Below are 22,015 nucleotides of genomic sequence, written 5' to 3' on the forward strand. Positions count from 1 at the left end.
TTGCAATTACATTTATGATTAATTTATACACATATGCACACTTACACTATATATAGTGTGAGATAAGGGTCGATGTCCCTGTTTCTCATATAGATATCTATATGCTCAAGCATCATTTTTTGAAAAGATTTTTATTTCCTCCATTGAATTACCTCAGTACCATTGTAAAAAAACAATTGATCATACTTGTATGGAGCTGTTTCTGGACTCTATCCTATTCTATTGATGTATTAGTCCATCTTTTTGCCAATAGAAAATTGTCTCAATTAACATAGCTATGAAGGAAGTCTTAAAATAAGGTAGGTTGGTCCTTGTACTTTGTCCTCTTTAAACATTATTTTGACCATTCTAGGTCCTTTATATAACCTTGCACATTTTAGAGTTTGCTTGTCAAATTTGACAAAAAAAGATCTGTTTGGATTTTAGTTTGGATTGCATTAAATCAAGACTAATTTGGGAGAAATTAACATTAACAATATTGAGTCAATCTCTATTTCCTCTCAATAATATTTTATTGCTTTTAGTGTGAGAGTTTTAAATGCCTTTGTTAAATTCATTCCAAACTATTAATGTGGATTGATGCTATTCTAAATGGAATTTATAAAAATTTTATTTTGATTTGTTGCTAGAGTATAGAAATAGAATTTGTTTTTATATAATGACTTCACCCAATTCTCTGAGTAGTCCTTGTAGATGCTATTAGCTATAGGGTTTTAGCAGATCCGTACCTGCTTTTTTCCCCCAGATTGAAGAATATCCCTAATATGCTGAGTTTTTTGTTTTGTTTTTATTAGAAATTGGCAATAAATTTTGACAGAATTTTCTGCTTGTGTTGAGATGATTATTTTGTTTTTCTTTTTTGTTGTGTTAATTTGGCGAAGTATATCAATTGATTTTTATATCTTAAACCAACCTTGCATTTCTAAGATAAATCTTATATGGTCATAATATATGATCCTTTTAATACATTACTGGATTTCATTTTTTAATATTTTGCTAAGATTTTTTTGTAATTATTTAAGGGACAGTGGTATATAGTTTTCTATACTTGTGATAGTTTTGTTAAGAGATGTTTGTATTAGGATTATTCTGGCTCATAAAATGGGCCTAGAAATATTCTCTCTTCCTCTACTTTCTATAACATTCTTTGACATTTATAGAACTCTGTGTCGTTCAACAAGTGCAGAACACTCTTTTCAAGTGCTCATCATCAGCATCGACTGTATGTTGGGTCATAACATAAATCTATATACTTACTGATTTTTTAGTTGCTCTATCAGCTACTGAGAAGGGGGGTATTAAAATTGCTAACTTTTATGTTGAATTTGTCTATTTCTTTTTTCAGTTTGTTAGTTTTTCTCTTCATGTATTTCAAAGCCTGTTAATAGGTGCATACACATTTTTTGTGTTTGTGTGTCTTCTTGATAAACTAGCCACTTTATCATTATAAAACATACTTCCTTATTTCCTGTAATATTCCTTATCTTGAAGTCTACGTTTTCTGATATTAATATAAATGCACTAGCTTCCTAATGATTACAGTTTGCATAACTTATATTTTAATCCTTTTACTTTCAACCTGTTTGTATTTATTTTTAAAGTATGGTTCTTATAGCCATCATACAGTTGAGTTATGCTTTTTTTATCTAGTTTGACAATCTCTACTTTTGAAGGGGATATTTATTTTCATTTTCATTTAATGTATAAATGTTATTGGGTTTATATGTGTCATTTTGCTGTTTGTGTTCTATTTGTTGCATCTGTTTTTTTCATTTTCGGTTGCTCTTACTGCTTTATTTAATTTTTAGCTAGTTGACTGTGATGTGCCTAGATGTTGAATTTTTGGAAGAGGTTACTACAGTGTTTATATCTATATGTTGATTTTTTTTCCAACAAATATGGAAGATTCTCAGCCATAATTTTTGAAATATTTTCTTCCACCTTTTGTTTTTTGTCTTTTTTCCTTGGACTCCACTTACATAGTTTATACTGTTTGATATTCTATCATAGTTCACTGAGGCTTTTCCCCCCCAATTTTTTATGTTTTTCAGATTGATTATTTTCTGTTGAGATCTCTCCAAGTTCATTGCCATCTCCAACCTACTATAAAAACAATCCAGTGACATTTTAAAAAATAATTTCAGAGATTGTATTTTAAATTCTAGAATAAATATTTATTTATTTTATATTGTTTCCATTTCTCTCCTGAGATTCCCTTTCTGCATATTTATTATGACCATTTTTCCTTTGGATTTTTGAACATATAATAGATGCTTTAAAGATTTTGCCTGCTACATCCAACATCTGAATTATCTTGGGGCTAGTTCAATTGCTTTTTTTCTTGATAATTCACATTTTCCTTGTTTCCTTGTATGTCTAGTAATTTCTGATTGTGCACTTGACATTATGGATGAAATGTTGTAGAGGCATTGGATTCTTTCATCTTACTCTGGAAAGTTTTGCTTTTTGTTCTAGCCCACAATTTTATGGCTAGCTGATTCCTTTGATCTTGGGAAGTATTGGACTTATACTTTGTCAGGATGGGCCTGTTTCACTTTTATTATTAGTCTTACTTCTAAGTTTCACTTCTAGAGTTATAATGGAAGCCTGGGGTGTTTACCAAGCCCCTCTAACTTGGCCAGACTCAGTCTCCCAACTCTTTCTCCTCTGAGATGGGCAGTAGCTGAAATGTCTGCTCACCTTTTTTAGCCCTCTAGTGTTTATTTATTCTGGTTTCTTTGCATTCTCCTCCATGCACTATTAGTTCAGGTTTTAGCCAAGAGTTGAGCTAAATTCATATTCAAATTTGGGGGTTTTCTCTCTGTGGTTCCCTCCTTTTGGGGATTTGCCCTCTTTATTTTCATCTGCTCTGACTGCCCTGAACTCTGTCCTTTGACACCTCAAGTCAAGAAAGCTTGTGATTTCTGCTTGAGTCCTGGATGCTCTGTGCCCCACAGATTTAGGAGTACTTTTAGCAGAAAAGCACGGTAACTGTATGTCTCACCCAATAAAGTTCCCTTCCTTCAAAAATTATATCCCCTCTAGTTTCTGACTGTTCTTGCTTACTCTCCATACCTTCAAATATTGGTTTAAAGAATTTTGTTGTAAATTTATGATGATTATTTATAGGAGGGTTGATTTGAATCACTCACTCTACCATTACCAGAACTTAAATTCTCAATATTGTAACTTACTTATTCCCTGGTATAGTGCTTTGTAGGTTACTAATTTTAATGAAAGCTTTTCTATTTGACTTGCAGTTAACTATTATAAGTGCCATCTCTTTGTACATATATGAGATGGAATTGTCAAAACATCTCAGACTAACTTTGGGTGACAAAACAGGTGCTCACAGGAGAACCAGATGCTGATTCCTCCTCTGCCATTAACTAGTTATGTGACTATGGTTAAGTCTCTTAAGTGGTCTTGGCCAAGTTTCTACTTGGTAGAATGAAGGAGTTAGATTACATCAGTGTTTTTCAAACTTCTTTAAAGTGTCAGACTCCTACTTTTTTCCCAGCAGAATCTTATAAAAATATAAATATTAAAGAAAAATAGTCCTGGCTATAGAGGGTGTAGAGCCCAACCTGCTCAGTGCATCCACCACATCCCTGCTTCTACCATGGCACTGAAACTCCTTTGGGGAAACCTAGACCTCCACAGAGCATAGTCTGAAAAAATCAAGAATGGATGATTTATAAAAACACTTTTTTCCAACATGCTTGAGTCCAAGAAGGGCTGAAATGTACCTTTAGGAATGTGGCCATTTTTCCTAAGATCTTATTTGGGTACTTGTTGCCTTTGACCTCCCTTCTGCTTTTTCACTCTAATCAGCTTCTTGTTCTTATGTCTATCCTTTACAGCCACCAGTGCAGACATTCGCTGTAGGTATTTGAGAAATCTTGTACATAAAAGATTTCCTGCAATTGTAGTTAAAAGCAGCACCCGGGTACTGCACCACTGAGCACAAGCCACCCCCACCTGTCTCTACTTCCTGTCTGTAAGATGTGAGCAGTACTTGTCTCCACCTAATTGCTCCTATGTGGGTGGGAAGGAATTAGTAAGCTTGGAGCTGCACTGATCATTTATACATTCTTTCTCCATCTGTAAATTAGCAGCAGACAGGCTCAAGAAATCCACCCTTTGCATCATCAGTTGGTAGTTTTATTGCCTTAAAAGAAGCAACAAAATGAGCAGGTGTTGGGCACTGCCCGCTTCCAGACTGCATTGCTAACTCCTGCAGAGCAGTCTGTCTCCAGGCTTGGGAAAAACGACTGTGAGGTAAGGTGGGCAATGAAACCCACACAATCAGATTAAGCTCCTCCTGTCCCAGCCCTTGTTTCTTCCACTCTTTCCCTACAACAATCCTGATGGTAAATTCTCAAGTCAGACCCCGAGAGAACAGGCACATTCTTTCCTTTGCATGTAAATGCCAGGCTGCATAAAAGGATTTCTGCATAGGGCAATGACATGATGGGGAATAATAATAGTAATTAACATTTTTTGAGTATATTACATGCCACACATGTGCTAACTACCTTTGCATGGCTTATCTCATTTAGTCTTGTTAACAATTTTAAGAGGTAAAGGATATCTAAAATGAGGACACTGAAGTTCAGAGAGATTAGGGAACTTGCTTAAGTCACAAATCAGCAAATGGAAGATCTAAGGTTTAAACCCTGACGGCTTGACTCCACATTCTGCCCTCTTAACCAGTCTAGCTTTGATTGATGCTATATTCAACAGGCAGTTTGTCGCACTGAGTTCCCACCTTCCTGTCTCTTACATGTGGAAGATAAAGATGGAATTTCCTCTGCCCCTCCTTAAACTAGAAAAAAAAATCATTAAAAATTAGATAGAGGGACACTCTGGTTCCATTGTAGTAGGGACTCGATATTGATAGGTCATTGTCAAGAACAGGCTCTCTCTCTGCCTGTTAAGTCATGAAATCCCTGCCGGTGCAAGAAGTTCACAGTAGCATTTCTATAGTGTGTGGATACAGGATGAAGCTAGATGGCCATGTATCAGAAAGGTTGCAGAAGAGTTGGACTTCCCTTTGGTGGTAGATGTTATCTAGGGTTTGTCTGAATTCTGTGACTGAGTGAGATGAACAATCTTTCAACTTCAAGGTGTATCCACATCTGTGATAATGGTGCTACTTTTTTTCTGTCATATTAGCAAGTTAATTGGATGAAGAGGTGAAAATTTTAATAAAAATTTCCACCGCGGGGCCGAGCCTGTGGCACACTCGGGAGGGTGCAGCGCTGGGAACGCGGCGACGCTCCCAGCGGCCGCGGGTTCGGATCCTACATAGGAATGGCCGGTGCACTCACTGGCTGAGTGCCGGTCACGAAAAAGAAAAAAAAAAAAAAAAAAAAAAAAATTTCCACCGCACTATTTCCCAGGTACTTAGGTGGAAAGAGCTTTGAATTTGATATTTATATGGCGCTTCAGAAAGTGCTATCTTATCTCAGAAACAGAAGCCACAATTTAGATGAAACTTGGTGATTATTAAAGATTAAGTTGAATAAAACCCAGATCAGCTGTTTAATGTTGATGTAGATGCAGTTACAAGGCAAGTAGCTGGAATATTCTGAACAGTTCAGGGCCAGAATTTGAATTTGTTAAAAACAACAACAACAAAACACCCGTTGAGGAGAGAGACTAGAAAATAATACGGGAAAGCCATCAACGTGGAACACTGGAGACCTGGGATTTGTCCTGGCTTGGTCGGCAAATCACTTCACCTCTTTAGGCTTTGGTTTCTCTATGTGAAAGTGAAGGAATAGATGCTCATTAAAATTCTTTCCAGCCTAACCTATGTGATTTTATTTTCCTAGTGATAAAACACAGTTGCTTTGATTTTGTCCAGGACTTAAGTTTCTTCCTTGAAAGAACAGATGTCAGAGGGAGCATTATAGGCTATTAATAATATGGACTTTGGAGCAAGGTAGCCTGGGTTTGAATCTTGGTCCACCACTTATATACTGTTATAACTGTGGCAAGCGACTAACCTCACTGTGCCTTAGACTCCTCATCCATAGAATGGGGATAATAATAGTACTGATTTTATTGGGCTATTGTTAGGAGCAAGCAAGTTAACCTCTATCAAGTTCTAGAACAATGCCTGGCACATGATAAATGCTGTATAAGGGATTACTTTTATTGCTGTAATAGCGCCACTGTTTACTTCTATTGTTGCTCAGTGGCTTTGGGAGAGATTATAGGTTTCCTTCTTAGACTGAGAATTCTGAGGTCCTTGGGGAGTGAGGCTTAGAAAAGCATGTGCAGTTGTATTTACAATCCCATGAGGAGCAGTAGGCCAGTTGCATTGCAGGCTGCCTGTATGCATTTACATCCACACAGACTTACTGCTTTTCCCACTGCTCTCCTCTTCTTTTGTGCATCACAAGGAAGCAGCCTCCTGGCAGATTTCAGGGTGGAAACCACACAGCTCCCTCTCACCTCACTCTGAAGAATAAGCTAGCTATAGCTCTAGTTTCCTGATGTCATGATATCTGATGATCTGCATGGTGGTTGAGGACATAGGTTCTACATTCAAGTTCCAGCTTTGTTACTTTCCCAACCTTGTTACTTTATGGCAAGTTACTTCACCTTTCTGTGCCTCTGTTTTCTGTCTATACAATGGGAATAATAATAGTCCCTACTTCATGGTATTGCTGTGATGACTAAATGGAATGTTATATGTAAAAACCTAAGGTAATTTGACATATACTATTCTTTTAATATATGGGAAATGTTATATTTACTCTATGATTATTGTATCAGGTGAGAAGAATCTTTGCTCTGTGGATGATCACTGGCTTACTGGAAAAAATCGAAGACCATGTACTAGTAAATTAAGTCTAATTATTAACTTTATAGATGGGAAAATATCTATGCATTGACTCATCCATTTGAAATGGTGACTTATGACTACCTAAGTTTTTAAAACTGGCCTTAAAATATAATTAGAATGGAATCTCAGAGTTGGAAAGAGCTCCAGTGGATGTCTAATTCTAATTCAACCACCCCTCCCATGCATGAATCTCCCTGACTACCTCCTGGGTGCCTAGCGGGTCCTGCACTCTAACAGTGCGGGAGTTTAATTTTGTTCCTGTTGGTCTCCCATATATGACAGTCCATCCCATACCAGAGTGCTGTGCCCAGCACATGGAAGCATAAGGAGACTGCTCACTGTGGTGGTTTTCTGAGGGGATGGTATTTGTGCAGCTATGGAGTATGAGTGGGAAAGGTAATCTCTCCTGACACTTAGGTCTTCAGGTCCTACTGTGGCGCTGACAAAGCTAATAATCAAGTGAGTTGACAAAGATGCGCTGTCATGTTCTTGGACTAGCTGCTCCAGAAAGGAGAAGGTCAATATGAAACAACTGAAAATTGATGCCTGTCAGGCAGGAAGTTTAGGGTCAGAGAATTTTAGAGCTACGAAAGACCCAGGAAATGATCCAGATCTTAGAAATGATCCAAAAATAAGGAAATGGGGCCAGAGAGGTGAAGGGACTAGCCAACAGGGACTTAGCTAGTGAATGTGAGCATGCAGAGTGACTTCTTCTGCCACCTCTCTCTGGTTCTCCAGCATAGTAATTAGAAACTTGGGCTCTAGATACAGGCTGCTTTGATTCAAATCTTGGTTCTACCTCTTATTTGTAGTATGATCTTCAGCAAATTGTGTACTTCTCTCTGCCTCAGTTTTCTTACATGGAAAATGGAAATATTAGAGGTTTTGTATGGATTAAATATGTGTCAGGCACTTAGGACAGTACCTAGTGCATAAAGAGTGCCCAGTGTTTGTTGTTATTACTAGTCTTCCAAAGAAATTCGGGAATGTCAACTCTTAGCCAAGCCAGAGAATAAATGTTTTGACCAGGCTGGTGTTTAAAAGTATTTTTTCTCATTTAAAATATGGCTTTTTATTTCTTCTTAGCTTCTGATTCAGAAGTGATCTTCAGGACCCATCTGTGAATTAACCATTATGTTCTTCTCTGGAATCATTATGTGACTTTTGGATAGAAGAAGGAAATGATTAAAAAATTATTCCCCACTATTTATAGTTTTCAATTCACATTGAGCAAATATTTACAGAGTAATCTGCTATGTGCCTGGCACAGAGATAGGGTCTGGATGCAAAGGTGGGCAGTCTGGTTGCCTCATGGTGTATACAGTTAGGTACAATGATTGGCAATTAGGTAGGTAATTCCACCACAACACAGGAGTGAGCATTGACAAGGGAGGACCAGAGAACTATTTTGTAGCACACGGAAGGAGCCCTTAGCCTGGTTTAAGGGGTCAAGGAAGGACTTGATGTCTAGGCTGAGACCTCAGTGATGAATTAGATTCTTGACTAGTCTAGATGAGGGCTGGAGATGAACATGACAGGCACAGGGGACAGTGTGTGGGTGCATGTGTGGGTGCTCAAGCTAGGGAGGACACTGGGTATTCATCAATTTATTCAGCATTTGACAGTCTTTATTAAGTACTTACTGTGCAGCAGGCATTGTTTTGCATAATGGGGAGACATCAGTTAACAAAACCGGCAATACCTTTATTTTCATGGAAGTTACAGGAGAGAACAGAGAAATAAAGATTAGTTTTATGAGAACTATTTAAGGGAGGATGACCAGGGAAGCCTTTAGGATGAAGTGACAGTCAAGCTGAGATCTGAATGATGTGAAGGAGCCAGTCGTGTAAACAGCGGAGGGAGGCGGAGGGAACAACGGCAAAGAACTCAAGAGCAGGAACTATCTCAGCAGAGAAACTGAAGGAGGGTTGGGGTGCTGGTATGTGGAGGATGTGGGGAAAGTACATAAATAATTCAAAGTGTGTTTCTTAGGATGGCTGTTATCAAAAAGACTAGGTAAGGGTGTGGAGAAAAGAGAATCCTAGTACACTATTGATGGGAATGTGGAAGCTATAAAGAAAAAAAGTATGGAGGTTCCTAAAGAAGCTAAAAATGCAACCACCATATTATCCAAGAGTCACTATTTTGTGTATGCCCAAAGGAGATAAAATCATCACCTTGTAAAGACACCCACACTCCCATGTTCATTGCAGCATTATTCACAATAGCCAAGATATGGAAACAACACAAGTGTCTGTTGATGGACAAATGGATAAAGAAAATGTAGCATATATGAGGGTATTATAAAAAGTTTATGAAAAGATTCATATTATCTTTCAATTCAATTTTTCATGAACCTTTTGAAGTACCCTCATATGTATACAATGGAATACTACTGAGTTTTTTTTTAAAAAAGGAGATCCTGCCATTTGCAATATGGATGGATCTCGAGGACATTATGCTAAGTGAAATCAGCCATAAACAGAAAGAAACATATTGTGTGATTGCATCATCGCACTTATATGTGGAATCTTAAAAGAAAATGATTAAATATACAGAAATAGAGAATAAAACAATGGTTATCAGGGGTGGGATGGAGTGGGGTAGAAATGGAAAGATGGAGGTCAAAGGATACAAAGTAGCAGATATGTAGGATGAGCAAGTGTAAAGATCTGATGTACAACGTGAGGACTATACTTAATAAAGTTGTACTGTACTAGGGACTTTTACTAAATAGATTTCAGCTGCTCTTGTTACAAAAGTAACTGTGAAATGGTAGATATGTTAGTTTGCTTCACTATAGAAACAATTTTACTCTATATGTATCCTGTAACATCATGTGGTAAACCTCAAATGTACACAGTGAGATGTATTAAGAATAATTCAAGAGGTATTTGGGTTGGATTGCTGATGCTGAGAAAGATTCAGAACATTTCTAGTATGAACTAGTAAAAACACACATATTCAATGAGACTCTTCAAAACTAGGAAGCTTTTGGAAAATCTAAGTTGTAAATATCTCTTCTCCGAAGTGGGGCTTGGCTCTGTGTGTTTTAATAAATGAGATGAGATGAAGAGCATATATCTTATTGCCATTTACTAGAACTGCATATAAGGCAGATGCACTGATAAATGCCCCATTCTAGGTTACGGACACATACCTGTATAAACTACAAATAGGCAAGTCTTCCCAGGTCAACACGAGGGCTCATTATGTTGATTGTGGGGGTCCCAATGGTTTCTCCATATATTTATAATTATCTTTATAAGCTTTCATTTCTTGTTTCATTCCTTTGGACTCAAATTTGTGTTTCAAAAGTGCTTTAAATTCTCTCTATGCAGTTTGAGCCTGCTTTGATCCAGACTAATGTCCATGTTCCTCTCTTCTGTTTTCCTCGATGATGGTCCATCTCTGCATTGGATCGTGGGCCACACAGGAGACTCATGGCTCTTGTCGTTTGCTCCCAGTTAACAGCTTTGGGGAAGATGAAGAGCTGTGCACATCTTCTGACACTGATGGGGAGATGATCAAACAATTTGAGATTTCTGTGTCCCGGTCCCAGAGTTTCCGCTCCGGAGCATCTGAGAAAGGAAAGTGGACAGAATTGGAGCAGAAACCGAAGTTCAGCTATTTGCTCTCTGCCCACGAAGAAGATAGCACAGAAGTGTCTGCCTGTGAAGGTATTCGTTGCATCACACCCTTCCTTAATCTAGATCAGAGATGGCCAATGATAAGAATGTTTTTGAATCACTTCACCTCTGCACTCAGCATCTGACAGTCCAGAGAGGAAGAGAGAACAAGACAGGCTGCAGCAGCTAGCACAGGGCAAAGGGGCTGCTTTAAGCCTAGCAAGGGGTCATGTGGGGGGCTGGCAGAGGGACTGGATCCGAAGTAGGCAATTCTTGCCCCTGGTTTATGGGACTCCTTCTTTCCTGGTAGGTTACCGTTTCATACATTTTGAATACTATTGACTAGAACATACTTATCAGGCTTTATAAAATCTTGTTCCCTTCTGATAAGTACAAAAATTTCACACCCCTGGCCACTAACATTGAGATTCTGTGCCTTTTCTCCCATTTAGAACCATATAGAGTCAGTCTTCCATATCTTTGTATAACCTTGGGAGATATTTTGAAAGTTTTCTTTGAATAGTTTGTATTATTAAAGCAATAGGTTTTTTGTTTTTTATTTTCCAAATAAAAATATGTATTATAATAATATGAAATAAGCTTTTTCAAAGAATACATGCCCTATATCGTCACCTGAGTCCCTGTGCTTTCTGACAAACCCCGCCTGCATGAGAATCATGCACAAAGTTTATACCATCCCCTAGAATCTTCATCCTAAGCTTACCTTTCACAACGGGAGCGGATATTCAGAGGCAGGGTAGGCATAGCTTGTGATGGTGGATAGGCCTTGCTAGGGATCCCCCTCCCTCCCCACATACACCAAATAATCCAGAGAGAAGATGCAAAAAGAACAGTAGTACAATATTTCTTAGTGTTTTCCCGAGCAAAGGTCAGGCATCTCTCTGATTTCTTCATGCCTAGAGCTATGAGTAGACACAGACATTGGAACAGGGAAGTTTGGTTAAAAAGCTAGAGAAAATGTCACACCATCTGCCTTCATGACCTGGTCTCAATGAACTGAGTTCTCTAATCTTTTTCTTCTTTCCTTTTGGGCATATGGTCAGTCAAACCAATGAAGACATAGTAGTAGATCTTCCATGTTTTCAACACTAGACAGAGAAAAAAGAGCACAGACGTTAAGAGAAGATCAAGGAGAAGAAATTTTGATTTGTCGATGAGACAGGGAAGGCAGAAAAAAACAAAGGGAAAAAGAGGTAGACTTAACCAAGAGAACGCTATTTTGGGGCAGGAATAACTTGCTATCCATCATGTAGTTTGACTTATCGATGTAGGCTGACATAACATATTTTATTGCTATTCTTTCCAGCTAACAAATAAAGTCCTTGTGTAACCAACCACAGCACCAGTGGCTGCAGACCCTCTGTTATTTCCTCACGCCCTCTCTTGGCTTTTCTTCTTCTCTGGTGCTACATCACAGCATTCCTTTCTCTCCATCAAGAGGGCAAATGTTAGCTAATGAAAGTTAATAGCAGCTGATTCCCTAGGAGTAGCTTGTTTAATTCTGAAGCTAATGGCCCCATTTCCCAGAAGCCCAAGTGTCTGCTTTCTGATTTACACAAATGGCTGATGGTCTGAGAATTCTGACAACCATTCACACCCTTACCCTTCCTGGAATTAGCAATTACTTATCTCTTGTCATAACTGGTAATTCTGAATTTTTGACAGATGGTGATAGAAAAGGCAAATTTTTCTCTATTAGAGGAAAAAGTCCACTACATTGAATAAGTTACCTGTAGATTTTGAAGAAAATCAACAAGATTTCAAGGGAAAAACTGCATGCCAAATTTTAGATTATCAAGTGCCCTGAAAATGATAAAATAGTTTTAATTGCTTGATTTTTTTTCCTATGTCATTTCTTTTTCTTCATGTTTACATCAATGGATTTGTTTCAGTGATCAAGAACAGTGAAGAGATTAAGCATGCACTGCAGAGAGGATTTTTTTTTTTTTGGCATGTTCTCTATCTATTCATTTAGCTATTTTATTCTACTGTAAGCATAGGTTTCTAAGATCAAATTTAATTGTAGACTATTCCTCTACTTTAAAAATGCATTCAGAAGTGTTGCACCGTGAAATTAGAAGCCCAAATACAAGTATATGAATGGGCTGCTGGTAGATTGTCTCATGTTTCATCCTAAGTGAGATCCTTCATTCTAGATTCAGTGGTAAGGTTATTACAACCATACTCCAGGAAAGATCATTTTTGTCCTGTGTATCTGATTTAGCGTTATTGCCCATTGTCACTGCCTTCCTGATAATGTCAAAGAGGGTTTGGTCTAAGTGGTCTGGATCAGATGCTGTAAGGTTTTTAGGCATGAAAGGTGGGCTGCAGAATAATGGTTCACTTACTGGGACTTTCTTTTTGAGTGGTAACCTCATTTTTGCTTATGGGATAGTTAATTCTTAGGATATTTCATACAAGATAGACCTTACTTTCCAGACGTCACCAAAAACAGCTCAATTGTCCCCAGAATTTGTGCTCAGTTTTGTTTGGGATGGTGTATAATCATGGTTTAACCAGAGAAATAGAACCAGTAGGAGTACATACATGCATGTACATACATGATGTACATGTACATATAACATATATATGGGTATGTGCATGTATCTCAAGAGGTTTATTGCAAAGAATCAGCTTATGTGATTGTAGAGGCTGGCTAGGGGACAGAAATACATAGCTCCAGCTCCAAAATCCATAGGGTAGGCTGAAACTCTCAGGTATGAGCTGAAGCTGCAGTTCTTAGGTGGAATTTCTTCTTCTCCAGGCAAGCCTCAGTTATCTTAAGGTCTTTCATCTGACCGATTATCTATGATGATCTCCTTTACCTGAAGTCAACTGACCTTGGGCTTTAATCACATCTACAAAATACCTTCCCAGCAACACCTAGATTAGCGTATGATTGAATAATTGGCATCTATACCCTAGCCAAGTTGACACACAAAACTGACCATCATAGATGTTATGCAGCAGTTTTTGTATATGGGTGGTGATGGGGGAGAGGGGTTTGGGAGTATGAAAGAAAGTAATTGGATAATAGGGTTTTATTCCGTCAAAGTGGAATATGGACTAAACAAGTTGAAGGATTTCTCTGCTAAAATAAATATGGTTGAGGTGACATAATTGTGGCCTATAATTTCTGAGAAGCCAGGATACACTTCTCTGAAAATAGGCAATTGCTTTTGTTTGTATGTGTTTAAGGTGACATGATCTTCTTTAATTAAAGTCATGGGAAGACTGCTTTATATAAAGGTGAAACACCTTTCTCCTTCCTCCTCCTTGCAACTTGACTTGTACTCCAGATGTGCTTTTTTAATTCATTCCTTGCTAGTCTGTCATGGAAAATGGCTTCTTATATTAGTATAGTTCTCATGTTTTTTTGGTTATGAATAGCTTTTCAAGGCTTAATGCAGCTTTTGAAAATTCTCTTATTACTGATCTAGGTATTATCACCATAGGAGTTAAAGTCATGAGACAATTTTATGGGGCTAATTACTTGGCAAAGTTAGAGTTTGTGCTGAAATCCTGCTGCGTGCTACACATGTTGATGGATAACCCACTGTTTAATAGGACATTTTGCTGTTCATGTGTATGAGGAATGGGTGTGCTAATTAGAGACTTAGAAGAAAATTCTGCTTCATGCTGCAGGTTTTTGCACGTGGAGTTTCCCTTATTGTGTCATTTTCTGTGGCCTTTTTAAATGTGTTTGCCAAATAACTGAAAGTGTGAATGTAAAAATTTTGTGGTATACTACACAAGTGTTTTCTAGGGACCTGGACTGAATTATTAAAAATAACCAAGCAGATAGGTGAACTTCTCACTTCAGCAGTGGTCTGCTGTGGTTTTGCAAAATCCCAAATCAGAAGTCTGAAGGTGTGCCCTGTGGACCACATCTGCCTGAAGATGTTTTTATATGGGCTGCATAGGGTTATAAGATATTTTTAGTTTGAATGCTTACTATAGATGGGTCATGTATTCTCCAGTAAACTGCTGTCACCACCATTGCATGTTGCTACACACCTGGCTGCTTCAAATATTTGTTACCCTCCTAGACTTTAAAGTTATTTGAAGGTTTAGTAACAACCCACCAATGGGCAGTAGATATATGTTGCTTAAGGTCATATAAGGAGCTTATGTTCTAGTTGAAGTTATAAGGCTAACCAGAGAAACAATTGCTACCGTACAGTGTCTACATAAGAGCTGAATTTATGACATATACTTTGCCATCCCACTTACTCATCCTGTCTGTATCTTTAATTTTCTCTCATCCTGGGATGGGGACTGCTTGAGGAGACTGGAAAACAAAGAGATAAGATATCCTTAGCTGCTCTTTGAGTGTGGGGGCAAACCGGGGTGAAAGTTGTTGTTTAGGAAGACCCTGCCAGTTTTTTTTTTTTTACCATGTGAGGGCAAGCTAGACATTGAGGGAGAGGAAAGGGAGGGACAGTGTGGGGGAAAACTGTGAGGGAGAGAGAGAGAGAAAGAGAGAGGAGCAACACTAAGCTTAGAAAAACATCGCATCTGAAGGAGTCAGGAAAGGTTCAGGAGTTGCTGGTGCTTTGGATGGACAGGAAGGAAAGGACACAAGGGAGGGTTTGCGGACCACTGTGGACAGAAATACACAACTAGCATATTCATGAGCCAGTGTGACCAGAGATGATGGTGAGTTGGTAAGCAGTAGAAAATGTGTTTTTAAAATTTTATTTTAACATTTAATTGTGCATATTTGTGGGGTACAGTGTATTGTTTCAATACATGCATATACTGTACATTGGTCCACTTAGGGGAGATAGCATAGTTTTGTACACATTACTCCACTACTTCCCCTCCTTCCTGCCCCCCTCCCCTCCTGGCCTCTGGTAACTATCATGCTACTCTCTACTTCTCTGAGAACCACTTTTTTCTTTTTTTCCTTTCTTTTTTCTTTTCTTTTCTTTTTTTTTTTAGCTTCTACATATGAGTGAGATCATGTGGCATTTGTCCTTTTGTACCTGACTAACTTTACTTAACCTGATGGTCTCCAGTTCCATCCATGTTGCTGCAAATGACAGGAATTTTTTTTAATAGCTGTATAGTATTCTATTGTGTATATGTACTACAGTACTTTTTATCCATTCATCTGTTGATGGGCAATTAGATTGATTCCATCTCTTGGCTATTGTAAATAGTGTTTTGATGAGCATGGGAGTACAGGTGTCTCTTCGATATACTGATTTAATTTCCTTTGTGTGTATATCCAGTAGTGGGATTTCTGGGTCATAGTATAGTTTAACTTTTAGTTATCTGAGGAACCTCCATACTGCTCTCCACAATGGCTGTAGCAATTTACATTCCCACTAACGATATAGGAGAGTTCCCTTCTCTCTCTGTTCTTGTCAGCATTTATTTTCTCTTTTGTTGATAATAGCCATTCTAACTGGAGTAAGGTGATATCTCATCATGGTTTTAATTTGTCTTTCTCTGATGATTAGTGATGTTGAGCATATTTCATATGCCTGTTGGCCAGCTGTCTGTCTTCTTTTGAGAAATGTCTGTTCAGGTTCTTTGCCCATTTTTTGATTGGGTTATTTGGTTTTTGCTGTTGAGTTGTTTGAGTACCTTGTATATTCCAGATATTAGTCCACTTTCTGATGTGTAGTTTACAAATACTTTCTCCCTTCTGTATGTTGTCTCTTCACTTTGTTGATTCTGTCCTTTGCTGTACAGAAACTTTTTAGTATGATGTAGTCCAATTTGTCTATTTTTGCTTTAGTTGTTTGTGCCTTTGCAGTCTTGTCCAAAAAAGTGCTGCCCACTCCCATTTTGCATAGTATTTCCCCTATATTTTCTTCTAGTAGTTTCATAGTTTTGGATTTTAAAGTTAGATCTTTAATCCATTTGGACTTGGAGTTGATTTTTATGTATAAGAGATACAGATCTAGTTCCAATCTTCTACATGTGAATACTCAGTTTTCTCAGCACTATTTACTGAAGACACTGTCCTTTCCCCATTAAATACTCTTCGCACCTTTCTCAAAAATCAGCTGGCTTTAAATACATGGTTTTATATCCAGGATCTTTATTCTTAATTAATTAATTAATTTATTAATTAATTTATTTATTAAGAATATTCATGACATACAAAGCTAATTGTAACCCCTCCTGCCCATGATGTGAGGGCCAGATTCATACTCTGTTCTATTAGTCTGTGTGTCTGTTCTGTAGTATAGCTTTTTAGTGTATTTTGTAATCAGTACTGTGATGCTTCCAGCTTTGTTCTTTTTGCTTGTCATTGCTTTGGCTATTTGGTGTTTGTTGTGATTCCATATGAATTTTAGGATTGTTTTTTCTATTTCTGTGAGAAATGTCACTGGTATTATGATAGGGATTGCATTGAATCTGTAGATCACTTTTGATAGTAGGTCACTTTCACAATATTAATTCTTCCAACCCATAAACATAAAATATCTTTACATTCCTTTTTGCCTTCTTCAATTTCTTTCATCATGATATTATAGTTTTTCTTGTAGAGATATTTCATCTCCTTGGTTAAATTAATTCGTATATATATATATATATATTTGGTAGCTGTTGTAAATGGGATTGCTTTCTTGATTTCTTTTTCATCTTACTCATTATTAATATATAGAAATGCTACTGATTTTTGTGTATTGAGTTTGTATCTTGCAACTTTACTGAATTCATTTATCATTTCTAAGAGATTTTTTGGTGGAGCTTTCAGGTTTTTCTGTATATAAGATCATGTCATCTGCAAACAGGGACAATTTGATTTCCTCTTTTCCAGTTTGGATGCCCTTTGTTTCTTTTTCTTGCCTAATTGTTCTGGCTAGGATTTCCAGTACTATGTTGAATAAAACTGGAAAGAGTGGACATCCTTGTCTTGTTGCAGTTCTTAAAGGAAGAACTTTCTGCTTTTCCCCAATCAGTATGATAATTCGCTGTTGTTTTGGCATATATGGACTTTATTGTGCTAAGGTCTTCCACACTCATTCTACAAGGCAGCATTAACCCTGATATCGAAACTAGACAAGAGCACAACAAAAAAAGAAAACTGTTGTCCAATGTACCTGATGAACATTGATGCAAAAATCCTCAACAAAGTACTAGCAAACCAAATCCAGTAACGTATTAAAAAGGTAACTCACCATGATCAAGTGGGATTTATCCCAGAGATGACAGGTTGGTTTAACATATGTGAATCAATAAATGTGATGCATCACATCAACAGAATGGAGGAAAAAACCATATCATCATTCCCATAGTCATAAAAAAAGCATTTGATAAAGTTCAACACTCTTCATCATAAAAGGGCTAAACAAATTAGGTATAGAAGGAAGGCCTGTAGATGTTCGTGTCAGCAGCAGTGGCATAGGTTGTTAAGGTCTTCAGTGGCAAGGGATTTTAATGTCTCCTATTCTCATTTTTTCCACAATGGGGAAACTTGGTCAAGGGTATTCCCTTTGGTGTTGGGTCTGACCTCACCTACAAGTAGCTGCAATGATGTTGGGTTCCAGGTGCAGGTGCTCAGAGTGACTGTGTCTCACAAACCTCTTGTGGCACCTAGGTATTAAGGTGCAGGTTCACTGTCTGTGGCAGTGTTGGATGTCAATTGCCCACAGCATCCAGATCTGTGGCTTTGAGGCACCCCTGGCAACTGGGGCTCTGTGGGCCAGGTTATAGCTATGATCCTGTCCTTGAAGGGCTGAGTACAGCACTTGCCCAATTCTGGAGAAGAAGGGATGTTCTGGTAGTTTGAGCCTAGGGAGCAGAGTATGGCTGACATTCAGGAACCACAATAAATGGAGGTCAGTTATCCTTTGGTTCCCAGGGGATGAGGCACCTTGTGGTGATGCCTATAGACCCTGGAGTAGTGGGACTTAGCAATATCTCAGTCTCTGTGATGCGAGGTACAATGGCGGCAAGAACCCAGAATGGCACAGCACAGCTGTTGTTTGGTCCTTGGGGTTAGGGAGCAGCACAGCACTGACTTCACTTTCTGGGGGAAGAGGTGTCTCAGCAGCCCTGTCTCTAGGGGAATAGTTCAGCTTCAGGGAAGCAGAGTACTAGAGTTGTTGGGCTCCTAGGGCAGGGTGTCTCAGCTCAGCCACTGCTGTGTTTTGCTGGGATGCGAGGTACTACATCAGCTCAGCCCTGGAGTGCACAACTGCTTAGCTTGGCCAAGCAGCTTCTCAGCCAAGCAACTTCTCAGCTAAAACAGCAATTTGCCAGGGGGCAATGCACCCCTTCAGTTTAGTCTCAGGGAACAGGGCACAGCCACAACTGTGAGGGGCAGTTAAAGATTCCCCGAGAAGGAGTGTGCAGCTTTAGTTCCAGCCTGAGGGGAAGGGGTGCACAGCTGCAACTGGGAGGGATTGGTGGGGTGGCTTCACCACTGCTTAGCTCTTCAGGGCAGGGTGTGACAGCTACTGTCAGCTGGATGAGGGAAGTCCGTTCAATGGCAGCTTAGTCTCCGGGATGAAAGAGTATCAGATACCCCTTAGCAGCAGTTCCAACTCCGAGATGGGACAGTTGAGCCTCAGAAAGCAGGGCCGTGTCAGCTCTTCTGGCAGAGCACAGCTGCGTGGACGCCAGGGAGTTCCCTCAGCCTGGCTTAATGCCTATGAGGACTGCCAGAGTCCCCAGTAGTTAGGACGGTAGGTGTCCAAGCTGCTGATGAGGGCTGCTGGTTCCCTGCTGCTCCTGGCTGGGGGATAGGGTGCTGGAGGCTAGTGTTTTCTTCCATTCTCTATGTGGCTATCCTGAGTTTCTTTGCTCACTAGCATTCCTGTTACTCCTGTGATGTGCTCCAGGGCTCTCATTTAGTTACTTTTGTCCAACTGTAGTTGCATATTCATTGTTTCGTCTGCTTTTGTGGGAGACAAGCAGTAGAGTCTTTTGGTCAGCCATCTTGTTCTGCCCTCTCCCTCCAGAAATGGGGTTTGATGGGTTGAATGAGGCCAGTTCAGGCCAGACAGGTAAGCAAGGCTAATATTTGTGGAAGGCCTGCTGGCTGCCAGATGGGTATTATTTCATGTGTCCATAATGACCCTCTGAAGGCTTTTATCATTTTTTAGGTAAGGAAACAAATGTTCTGGGAGTTTGAATATTTTTTAAGTTCTTAAGGCAGAGACAGGAATTAAACCCAAGTCATATGAATCCAAATGTAGTGTTCTTTCCATGGATCAAAGAGAAGACTTTTTACTTGGGAGAACCCCCGAAGCCTTTTATGCAGAAGATAATATAGTGAACATGGAAGAGAGAAGGAAAAGTGGTAGAATCAAGAGACTGTATTTTCTCCATATTAGATGGCTATTTTTGCTTTCTAGATCTATTCCCACAGTCTTGTGATTATTAACCCCAACAAATTGCTAATGTGTGTATTTTATCCTTCTAAATAAATATAGATTTTTTTTGTAGTCATATTATTAGGAAGTGTTAAACCTTCTTGTACCCCACATAATAAGCTAATGGTCTTTTTTGGTTGCATGGACCAAGTTTATCCACTGTATGGGTGGAATTATGTTTCTGCAGGTGTTATTGGTGTGGGTTTTGTTTTTATGGTCTTAGTTGTTGTGGTTGCAGTTGCTCAGTTTCTCTAGGTAAAAAGGTGTAAAAAGAATAACGCATTTGAAATAGTATCCTTATTGTAAATTTAGATTTGGATGGAACCAGCCAACTGAGTTATTCTGAGAATCTGTCTTATGGTGAAGATGATCCCAACTTTGCCCACTCACAGTCCCCATGTGAGAGAGGGGATACCAGACACCATGGTGCAGCTCACCAAGAGACTGTTGTGGTCCGAAGCTTCAGTCGCCAGTCCACAGACGGCAGCTTGGAGATGGAGACAGCTTTTAATAACCGGGGATTTGAAGATTCCTATGCTACTGACAGCTCCTCCGTGTGGGGTCCAGAGGCAAGTTATTTCTTTTCCATTCTTCCCTTGCTTTAGTGGTGGGCATTCAGTGGCTCCCTCTCTCATCTCCCACCTTCCTCCACCTTCAGATCTCCCTGCCAACCCCCCAAACAAATTGCTAGAAAGGAAGCATTGCCTTGAAAAACAAAGACCTAAGTAGCCTTTATTTGAAATCAATTTTTATTCAGATGTCCAAAGCCCCTATACATGTCAATAAAAGAATCATAAATAAATTTCTTTTAAAATGGAAAAAAAATGGTGGAAAAAAATAAAGAATAAGAATGGTGGCAGAATAGACCCAGCAGCAGTCAGACTTCTCTTTTGTGTAAAGGCTTTTTACAGGCTTAATTTTATATAAAGGAATTTTTGGTTCTTTAGAGAGACTGGTTTATTTTCTCCATGGTTTCAATTAAGTGGCGTCTATTTTTGTTCACCCCAAATCATGAGTTATGGATTATTTGAATATGGAAATTATTTGAAAATTGAACTAAAATAAAATGAATGGTCCTCCAATTAAATTATACAAGAGATTATTATGAGGGTCTTGCAGTGTGAGTATATTTGTTAGCTTTGAATTAAATCAAAGGTCTAGAAGACAGCATTAATCTGCAATTACTCTCTGGCCATTGGCATTGCTTTTTAGAATAAATCTGATAAAAGCTACTTCTTCTAAATTTCTTTTCCAATTAAATCTTAGTCCAGAATATGCCTAGCCATCCAGTGATATGACTGGAGGTGATAGTGGTAGTAGCTACCATTTATTGAGAGTGACTACATGCCAAGGACTGTGAAGAGTATTTTACAAACATCGTTTTATCTTAGAGGCACTTGTGGTTATTCTTTGCTAGATAGATCCTTCCTATTATGATTGAATGACATTGGAAAGTGTTAAATAGTAGTGTTTAATACATAATTTGAAATTAATTTTGATGAAATAAGTCATATAAAACTTTAAAATTATTTGTGGGGATGGAGAAAGGAGAAGAAACCTGAATGGATTTTATTAGTATTAGTCTGAGAAAATAAATAGGATAAATCTCTTATTAGGACCTGGGCTGTCACATACACTAAATGCTCAAGGAAAAGAAAAAACGTCACAGAAAATCATGTTCCAAAGCCTTACTGCTAACACGTTGGGGTGTGTAGGGCGTGTGTAAGATGTATGGATGCACATCCACGCCCCTGTGTTGATGCTTCTGTTGAAGACCAGAAATGGTAACTCAGATACATAGCTTGCAGCTTGTTAAAAAGCAGCCATTCAAATAGATGAATCCAAAGCCATTAACTTTCTAAGTTTTGTTTAAAAAAAGTCTGTTTCCCATCTGTTTACTAGTAAGGGTCATATCAAATTCCATACAATAACATTTAGAAATATTTTGTTATTTAAAAATAACATTTAAAGATATTTAAAAACAAAACAACAAAACAGAACTATATACCTGTGTATTGATAATCTGTGTCCTTTATAATTGTGCCATTTGTCTTGCAACTGCCTTCTCCAGGCAACCTACCATTTACCTGCCTTCAAGAGCTTTAATAGAAGACTTGGTGTTGAGAGTACTGAATGTTCCCAGACTCCAAAAATACCCAGACATC

The 22,015-nt window shown here is 38.5% G+C and overlaps 1 protein-coding gene across 1 annotated transcript in view; it reads left to right on the forward strand.

The window, feature by feature from the left end:
- SYT16 (synaptotagmin 16) overlaps positions 1-22,015 on the forward strand; it is a 115,471-nt gene that overhangs the window by 60,385 nt on the left and 33,071 nt on the right. Inside the window, exons 2-3 of the mRNA XM_063091368.1 lie at positions 10,327-10,539; positions 20,163-20,419. Coding sequence (XP_062947438.1) covers positions 10,327-10,539; positions 20,163-20,419 — 470 coding nt within the window. The remainder of the gene's footprint in view (positions 1-10,326; positions 10,540-20,162; positions 20,420-22,015) is intronic.

The sequence above is a fragment of the Cynocephalus volans genome, chromosome 3, assembly GCF_027409185.1.
Source record: "Cynocephalus volans isolate mCynVol1 chromosome 3, mCynVol1.pri, whole genome shotgun sequence".
NCBI lineage: Eukaryota > Metazoa > Chordata > Mammalia > Dermoptera > Cynocephalidae > Cynocephalus > Cynocephalus volans.